Source organism: Carica papaya, chromosome 1 (assembly GCF_054855325.1).
Source record: "Carica papaya isolate Zhongbai chromosome 1, ASM5485532v1, whole genome shotgun sequence".
Classification (NCBI taxonomy): Eukaryota; Viridiplantae; Streptophyta; class Magnoliopsida; order Brassicales; family Caricaceae; genus Carica; species Carica papaya.
Window position 1 is genome coordinate 21,135,097 of NC_142309.1, and position 10,324 is coordinate 21,145,420.

Genomic DNA, 10,324 nt, shown 5'->3' on the forward strand with positions numbered 1-10,324 from the left:
AGAATTTTATTTGATGAGGATAGAACTTAATTTTTAAAATTTTCAATTGAAATAATAAAATAATTGCTAAAATACAAATAAATCTCTTTCTCAATATGAGATTTAAAAAGAAACCCATTTGAAAAATGTATATTCATACTTTTCTAGTGGCAAACTGACCCAACTAAATTCAATATTCATGTTTTTGACAACATATAATTATGCATATACTATATATGTATGTAAATGTGTATGTATATGATAATGTATATAAAGAGAGAGATGAAGGTGGGCCTTCTGGGTACTGTTGAGTCAACTGGAGGTAGGGAGGAGATCCGGTGGGAGGAAATTATGGAAATTGAGGGGAAAACATTATTATAAATATGAGCCTACCATCACCCACTTCGCTGCCTCATCAATCTCACAAACTAATACTAATCATGTATACCTATATATACACACACATATATTTCAGAATCAACGAGCGCCTTTTTGTTTGATTCACTACCCACATAATTCTAGCTTAATCTTTTCGATTCTTCTCTTCTCAACTACTCTATTTTAATCTCAAATCAACACACACCACGCACATATATATGCATATGTATATATAGGTCTGATATATATAGAGAAAGAAAAAAGCAGAGATCCCAAGTAGTTAGAGTAGAGTATATGGAGAAGACAAAAGGGAACTCCAGAAGAGATTCCATGGCTAGAGCTGAGGAGGAGATTTCCGTTGATTGGAGAGGCAGACCCTGCAAGCCTAACAAACATGGTGGAATGTCTGCTGCCATTTTTATCCTTGGTCTCTCTCTCTCTCTCTCGCTCTCATCTTTTAGCATAATTTCCATCATGAACTATATATATATATATATGTATGTGTGATTATATATGTGCAGAAGGCCTTCTTATTCATCTTCCTTAATTCCAATGCAGTTGGATATATCCAGTTGACAATGATTAAAGAAACTGCTTTTGCTTTCTCTTTTTAAAGATTATTTAGGTTCAAATGTTTGGTTGGTCTGATTAATTATAAATGTTTGTTTTGGATATATATATATATATATATATGAAGGTCTGGAAGCATTTGAAATGATGGCAATAGCTGGAGTTGGAAACAATCTGATAACGTACGTGTTGAAGGAGATGCACTTTCCTCTACCAAAATCAGCAAACATAGTCACCAACTTTATAGGAACTGTCTTTCTCCTCTCCCTCCTGGGTGGCTTCCTCTCCGATTCTTATCTCGGCAGCTTTTCCACCATCTTCCTCTTTGCCTTCGTTGAACTCTCTGTAAGCACTTTCCTTTATTTTCTTTTCCTTTCCTAAAAGAAAATAATTAATTAAAGAATACGGCATCGTATAAATGTAAATGTAGGGTTTCATACTCCTGGCGGTCCAAGCACACGTGGCAGAACTCAGGCCGCCGAGTTGCAGTGAACCGGGCGATGAGTGCGTGGAGGCGAAAGGGTACAAGGCTTTAATATTTTATGGGGCGCTTTACTTGGTGGCGTTAGGGAGTGGGTGTCTTAAACCTAATATAATATCGCTTGGGGCGGACCAGTTCAGGGCCCAGTCTAAGAAGCTTTCTACCTATTTCAACGCCGCGTATTTTGCCTTCAGCACCGGCCAGCTCGTCGCCTTGACGCTTCTCGTCTGGCTTCAGACCAATTACGGCATGGACGTCGGTTTTGGCGTCTCCGCTGCTGCCATGGCTGCCGCTCTCGTTATCTTCATTTCTGGTTCCTGCCGTTATCGGAATAACCTTCCCCGTGGCACGATCTTCACCCCGATTGCTCAGGTATATTAGTATAGTCAATAATATTAAAACTAAAAATATACGAGATCCACAATTAAACTCAAATTTATATACTTATAATGAAAAATTAAACTATCAATTATCAGTCCTTGGATTTAAATTTGTGTTTGTGTGTGTGTGTGTGTGTGTTTGTCTTTTATGTAAGTAGATATGTATGTGTTTTCTTAGAATTTGGAAAGGGAGAAGTAAGAAAGAATGGCCGACACATAAAAATTAAAACTTTTCATGTTGCCTCCTTTAAGGCTTACCATAAATCCTTATTTCTTTTCGTTGATGTAACATCTCATCTTTTTTAAATTGATTAAATTATATATATTTAAAAAAAAAAAAAAAAACTTCTTAAATAAAACTAATTTGATAAATCAATATTATGCATTTTAATCCTTGAAGTTACTGTTTCAATTAGAGATTATTCTATTTATTTTATGATATATTATCAATATCTAAAAATATATATTATTAAATTTCTATTTGTTTTGTTCTATACTTTTAATTATTTATTTAATTTCTTGGTAAATCAGCTCAGAATAATTTAGTTTATAATCTAAAGAAAAATTAACTATTCAAAAAAATGTTAGAAAAATTAAATCAGGCATGTGATCGTCAGGTTTTTGTTGCTGCCGTAACCAAGAGAAAGCAAGTTTGCCCTTCCAACACAGAAATGCTTCATGGAAGCCATCGTAATCCGCAAAATGCTACGTCATCTACCGTCACCAACCTCCTACACACTGAAAAGTTGAGGTACGATGAATTACTGGATAATTATTTTTATATATAATTTATTTTTTTTGACAAAAATTAATTTAATATGAATTCAAGTTATTTATAAATTTAGAAAAATAAAAAAAAAAAAATTGATATGATAAAATCTAATTGTAACTAAATATATATTTGTCCATAATTATTTTAATTTGTACATGTGGAATATGTAATTAAATATTATTCAACGGTGCAGATTCCTCGACAAGGCCTGCATCAAAACACAAAATCACGGATCAGGAAACGACGTCGTCGAGGAGAGTCCATGGAGGCTCTGCACTGTAACGCAAGTGGAGCAAGTGAAGATCCTCATCTCCGTCATCCCCATATTCGCCTGCACCATCATCTTCAACACAATTCTTGCTCAGCTCCAGACCTTCTCCGTCCAACAAGGAACCGCCATGAACACTCGTCTCACCTCCACCTTCCAAATCCCTCCAGCAACCCTCCAGTCCATCCCTTACCTCATTCTCATCTTCGTCGTCCCTCTCTACGAAACTCTCTTCGTCCCCGTCACCCGCCGGATCACAGGCAAGGACTCCGGCATCTCCCCTCTCCAACGAGTCGGCGCCGGCCTCTTCACCGCCACCTTCTCCATGGTTGCGGCCGCGCTGGTGGAAGCGAAGAGAAGAAAAACCGCTGTGCAAGAAAACTCGACTCTCTCCATCTTCTGGATCGCGCCGCAGTTTGTCATATTCGGCGTGTCGGAGATGTTCACGGCGGTGGGGTTAATAGAGTTTTTCTATAAACAATCGGTGGAAGGCATGCAGGCGTTTCTGACCGCCATGACTTACTGCTCGTACTCTTTTGGGTTCTACCTGAGCTCGATACTGGTATCAATGGTGAACAAGATCACGTCATCAAGTTCATCGGGAGGTGGAGGGTGGCTGAGCGACAATGATTTGAACAAAGACAGGCTTGATCTTTTCTACTGGATGTTAGCTGGGCTGAGCATGGTCAACTTTTTTAATTATCTTTTCTGGTCAACGTGGTATTCATACAATCCATCTTTGTCACTCAGTACGAGTTGCGCAACTCGTGACTCAGCTGATGAAGATCTTGAGAACCAAACCATCACTTCTTCAAAGTATGTTGGAGCTGACAATACCATTACCTGATTAGAACCCAGTAATAATATTAATTATATAATGCATATGTATTATATATATTTTTATACATAGCTGATGATCATCATTTTTCCTTGACCTATATATCGACCACTCTCTTGTTAATTTATTTAAAAAAGAAAAAAGAGGGTAAAAATAACGATTCATGTTAGCTACCAAGATGAACAATTATGACTACTAGTGACTAATGGACCAGCCAATATTTGTATGCTCTCTCTCTCTCTCTCTCTCTCTCTCTCTCTCTCTATATATATATATATATATATATATGTATATGTATTATATTGATCGATGACTTAAGTAGTCAGAGTCACTTGTGAAATAGTTTAGTGAAGTGTAGATTTCTTTTATATTTTTTAATAATTGACTTTGATGATGATTAATGTGTATTGGAAATAATTATGAGAGTAGTCCCCAAGCCCATCATAAGATTTGTCAATGAATATTATATTATTATTTCTTTCTCAGCTTCGTATCTTTCTGAAAATATTCTTTTTGTTTAATTTTTAATTTAAATTTAATAAATTAATTGATTAGAGTCAAGTAAATCTTCTTAAAAGAATGATTAAATTTAAATCTCATGCGATTATCTCTATTTAATCCGGAGATTTAATCTTGATTAAATTTAATTATTGTAAATTCATCAACAAACAATGTATAAATTAATTATTGAAAAACTAAGTATATGTAAGCACATTTTTAATGAATGAGTTTGGGTCTTCTAGAAGGATGGAACTAATAAGTTTGAGCTATAAAAGGAAGCATGTCTTGTACATACAACCCCACCTGTGTAAGTAGCTAAATCTAACGGATAAGATTACATCTATTGATAATGCAATGTTTTTTTATTTTTTATTTTTATAATAATAATAATAATATTATTTTTATTCTTGAAGTATTTAATATGTTATAATTATATTTAGAAGTTCTTTTAATTATAGTTTAACTTGTAAATTTATAAAATAAAATAAAAATAAAAAAATCATTTCTACTTATAGCATTTTGATAAAAATATGAACATTTTCAGTTTAATAAAAATTTTATATTCTTATTAATTTGTTTTTATAGATGTGAAAAGTTAATTATGATAATAAATATTAATTAATTTAAAATAAATTTGGGTGTAAGATGACGTATCTAATAATGTGATATAGAAATTTGATTTATAAACTTGTCGGAAAATAAATTAGTCCCTTAAACATCATGACTATTGGTAATGCAATGCGGATATAAAAAATGGATAAATAGTTTATTTTGATTATTATTATCATAATTACTTCTAATTAATTAATTAATTAATTAAACAATATCTAATGCTAATGGGAATGGGAATGGGCCCCATAAGTTATCCTCTTAACCCACACACTTGGCCCGCTGCTTTCTTTAATTTCAAGTCAAAAAGGACTATTATCGTGCCTCTCCTCCACCACCACCCACCCATATTAATCATACACATACATACATACATTAATATAGTGTAGTATCATGCAATAATTCCCTTCTCACTGATATATCCGACTACTTGCAATGTCTAATTGATGTATCCGACTCAAGGTAGTACATGCTTAGCTTAATTACTTTGATTTATTAATTATTTGTGTACACATCTACATATGTTGACGGGATATGAAAAGACACAAGGACTTCATCAATAACTTCAAAGAATAAGATATCACCACCAATTCTGCATATCTATACTACAATTTTATAGCAGCTTAAAAAACGTGACATATTTATATATATATATATATATATATGCATATGCATATCTATATATAATTCTCTTTTTTTTTTTTACAGAAAAAAAAGGGAAGATTTAACACATTTGTTTGCCCACAATATATCTACAGCCCATGTACAGTACGTGTATTCGGAATTTAGTTTGAGATTAATTTTTAATTTTAAAAAATATATAAAAATTTAATTTTAAAATTAATAAATTTTTATGTAATATGAAATTAGAAAAAGAAAATAGTTTGATGATGAATTTGAAAATAATTTTGAAAAAAAATTGATGAAAATTTAGGTTCAAAAATTGAAGGTCAAAATGCAATTAAGAAAAATTGTGCAACGTAAAACTGCCTAGTCAGCAATCCTGACGAATCAGAGCGCGACGCATGACGAGGCAAACTGACTCGGTGCCACGCGGGAAACCACATTAGCGATCCACGTACCCTACAATCGGACGGTTCGAACGCGTTTTTGCGTACGTGGACAGTCCGGATATGTTCCCTCCTCATGCGCGATTGAACGGTCGTGATTACACACGATAAACGGTTCAGATTCGTTCTCTTTTTAAACGCGATCGTAAGATCGAGATCAAAGTGTGATGAACAGTCTATATTCATGTATTCTTTAAACGCGGTCGGACAGTCGAGATCAAACGCGATGAAAACGGTCCAGATTAACATGAGACGGGTATAAATATCTCGCATGACACCGAATCCAAATCCTAGCCGCCAGTCTCCCGTCATAGAAGAAAAACCAGTCATCGAAGAAAGGAGCCGACCGCCGCCTGTCATCGCGCCAAAGCCACCTCTGACCGCCAAAAAAGCTAAAAAAATTCTATCCACTCGGAATTTTATTCCGAGCACCCCCATTACCAAATCGGAGGAAAAATAACGGCAGGTGAGCAAAAAAACTGCGAGTAAGGACTGACGGCGCCACCGCAGGCAAAACTCGAAACCTCTTCCGATGAGCTCATTTCCGTTTTTCGTTTCATAAAATTTTTCTACTATTGTATTCATCATTCTGCTTTCTACAGGTTGACTAAAGAAAAACACACAGACGCGAATGTGAGTTTATGGAGCCGCTGCACCGAAAAATTCTGTTACCGGTAGGTTCCCATTTTTGACTTTTTTAGGGTAACCGATGTCCTCTAACATGTTTTCTCGCAGGGATGGGTATAAAACCGGCTGAAAATGGTCAGGCCGAGGCAAACTACCGCCGCAGATGGCGGTATCATCGTGCCAAAATTCTAAAATTTGCTTAAAAAAATTTTTAACACCGATTTTAAGTTTTTTAAAGGTATTTTTAGGTACATGAAGCGTGTTTTAATATCCGCAAGAAAATTCAGAAAATTCGGGGACTGCCAGTAAACGCAGTAGAAAGTTTGGTGTTTCGGACATCGATTCGAATAAGAATCCTTCATTTTATTCTCTGTTATAGAATTGAAGCTTAATAATCGGTAATGTGGTATTTTGTGTAATTTAAAAAATTTTGAAAATAATTACAGTTTACCAATGGAGTCGAAAACTGATTAGTCATTTACTTGTTGTCCTATTTAACTGATTGTTAAATTTATAACTTTAAATACGTGATGATATAGTGTAATGGTTAATTGATTCAATTGTGTTTTCTTTATATATATATATTGTTTGTCTTGCGTGATTTAATGTTGGTTTGTGAAATTGGTAATTAATATGCAAACGAAAAATTGATTGGTCATGTGAATTAATGAATAGTAGCCTTACTGGATATCTTGTAAGATGATGGACAGACCGAATACATAGAGAACCCTACTATGAACGTTATCTCATACCGGACGAGGTATCGAGTATTGGTATTTTTTATGCTCATACCGGATGGGGTACGAGACAATCCGATTCACCTTCGTACTGAACGGGGTATCGAATATTAATATTTTTGACGCTCATACCGGATGAGGTATGGGGACAGCCCGATTCACCATCGTACCAGACAGAGTATTAATATATGGTATTTTTACCGCTCATACCAGACGGGGTATTGAGCGATTGTATTTTTGGCGTTCATACCGAACGAAGTATAGGAACGATCAGTTAGTTGAAAATGTTGAATATTGGTTCACGCGTGGTAAGACATCCTTATGGGTCCCTAGGGATACCAGTAGGTAAATAAAAATGGAAGGTGATTCTTATTGTTCACTAAAAAATGATATTGGAATGTTATTTGAGTTATTGACTCTATAGGTCGATTTTAAAAATCTCATAACGATAAATATATGTAATAAATATTTTTTTTTATGACAAATAAATTTACTTAAATTGAGAGTTTCATTGGTTATTTTTATGATTTTTACCAACCTTCAGTCTCTGTATTGATGGGTAATGTAATATTTTTACTAGAATAATATGGTTCACTATTTCATTAATTATTTCAGATCAAGAGAGACAAGACTCAGATTTTGATCAACAAGAGTGTTGTAAATAGTTCACCACCCGAACTCTCTTCAAAAGCTAGTTAAGGTTGTCATAGAATGCTTAGTATATTGTATTTTGTTTATTTTTTTGATTTTCGTTTGTTTTTTTTTTAGAAGATACATTATTGTAACCCTATCGAACATTATAAATTATTGTATAAAAAATATAAGCACTAAATTCTATTGTTTCGCGTCCGCATTTAATTCATGACTTTATTTAATATGAAGTTTCAGTTTCAAATGAATCCGTTTATATTTTACAAACCCAAATTCATTTTAACCCAAGCCCAATCAATTTTGTTTTTCTAATCCATTTAAATTATGAATTGCTACATAATCAATAATTATTTTATTACTGTAAGCATAAAAAGTTGGGGAAAAAATAAGAGAAACTTTTCTGAAAAATAGAAATATATTTATACTCTTATATAAATTTACGGTGCGAGAAGATTACCACATGTTGGGAAATGAAAACGAAAACGAAATTTATAGTGGTTGGTAAAGCCCTTATTTTATGTATTCTCATATATAATTTTTATTTAAAAATTATTGTTAGTATTTATTTTATTAATAAATTAATGCATACTCTAAGCTAATTTATAATTACTGGCACAATCATTATGAACGTCTCGGCTGGCGAGAACAGAAGAAATAAATTACCGCGAGGACTTGAATATATTGCATGATTTCATTACAAGCGAATATTAGGGCAAATAAAATTTCATAATATTGATTTTTTTTTTGTCAATGCAAATAAATACAATTTTTATTTTTAATTATTGTATGCTAATGTTTAAACATAACAATTCTTATGAATTATAAATTATTAATTAGATATTAATGTTTGGATTAGGGAAAAATTAAAGAACAATCCATTTTTTTATTTTTTTGAGAAATAAAATAGTTAATAATTAAAAAGTTATTGAGTATTTATTTTCTCAACAAATTAAAATTATGATATTTGCTTTATATTTTATTTTAGTAATATACTTTTAATTGCCCAAACAAATACTATATGATTATTGCGCGAGACACCGTATAAAACCCACTTTTAATGAGCTAGATGAGCATTTAATGCTGTCAACAACTGCCTATTGTGGTAACAACTAAGGTATTTATGGCACTATAAACATTATTGGTCTTCTATTTTTAATAATAAAATCATAAGAAAAAAACAGTATCTGTCATTAATTTTTGTAGCTAAATGTGAAAAAACGTTGAAGTATTTTAACCCATTGTAATCGATTCATAGTATTTATTTTATTAAAAAAATATAATAAATTTAATTAAATTTGATCACCACAATCTCATTAATATTTGTGAATAAAATTATTAATTCAGTTGAATCAAATATTATAAACAATCACCTATTAATTTAATTTCATTAAAGAGTCTACGATTTTTAGATTAATTAAGAAAATGACTTCACAAAACTTAAAACTAAATGAGAGTTTTTAAAATAAATTGTAAATTTTATTTTTAAACTGTATCACATATATTTTTACTTCTCAAATTGGGCGTACTGATATATGGGAGGTGAAGATCATGAGATTAAGCTCCTAATATCTTTTATTTTTTAAAAAATAAATTATATTATATTTACCATCTATGTATCACATGTATTATTAATTTTAATTTGGGTGTATAAGATATAGTGTTAAATCATAAGATTGAGCTTTGAATATCTTTTATTTCTATTAAAATCTTTAAAATTATATAATATATATATCATAAAAAACTAAATTAAACATTTCATACGAGTTTATAAATAAATACCCATAAGGCATCCACTTTATCCTTTTTAGTGTCTTTTATTTCTTTCAAATCTTTAAAATTTATATACATACATATATATATATATATGTAATATCATAAGAACTAAATTAAACATTTCATAGGAGTTTGTAAGTAACCACAAGGCATCCACTTTATCCTTTTTAATTTACTGGCTTGTTTTGTAGTACATTTTTTATTACGTGGAATTTGGAATTTGCCCACCGAGTCAACACGGTGACATGATGTGTCATGTAATTTACAGCTGGTTCTACGCGTTTCATTTTCATTATTGATTCTCTTTCACTTCCACCCCCGGTTTTATCCTCAAATTACCATTTTGTCCCTGCATCTTTTTAAATAAAAAATAAATTACAGTTTATTCCTAAACAAAACTTTTTCTGTTAGCTCATTCACAGTTAATTATGAAAATCTTAAATTAGCTTAAGATTATGAGGTTTATTTTTATTAAATTTTAAATAAAATAATTACGTTATATACAATTTGAAAATAACAACTTTTATATTAAATTATTCAGAAAAATGTAAACTTAATTTTTAAATAAGCGTAAAAGGGCAATATCGTCATTACATATACTGGAACGTACTCTCTGCATAATTTTTTTTTTTGGCTACTTGTCAATATCCTTTTCAATTCAAAATCTAACAAAATTTGCCAGCTATCTTC

The 10,324-nt window shown here is 31.9% G+C and overlaps 1 protein-coding gene across 1 annotated transcript; it reads left to right on the top strand.

Annotated features, from left to right (window-relative positions):
* Window positions 1–274: 274 nt before the first annotated feature.
* LOC110824179 (Major facilitator superfamily protein) lies at window positions 275–3,766 on the top strand. Its single transcript, XM_022054781.2, has 5 exons — window positions 275–784; window positions 1,055–1,272; window positions 1,358–1,780; window positions 2,406–2,539; window positions 2,754–3,766. The coding sequence occupies exons 1-5, from the start codon at window positions 652–654 to the stop codon at window positions 3,673–3,675; spliced, it is 1,830 nt and encodes a 609-aa protein (XP_021910473.1). The 5' UTR covers window positions 275–651; the 3' UTR covers window positions 3,676–3,766.
* Window positions 3,767–10,324: the final 6,558 nt, after the last annotated feature.

Coding starts and splice junctions, on each gene's coding strand:
- LOC110824179 (XM_022054781.2), top strand. CDS start 652: ATGGAGAAGACAAAAGGGAACTCCAGAAGAGATTCCATGGCTAGAGCT. Junction 1,781..2,405: donor TCTTCACCCCGATTGCTCAG/GTATATTAGTAT, acceptor TGTGATCGTCAG/GTTTTTGTTGCTGCCGTAAC. Junction 2,540..2,753: donor CTACACACTGAAAAGTTGAG/GTACGATGAATT, acceptor TCAACGGTGCAG/ATTCCTCGACAAGGCCTGCA.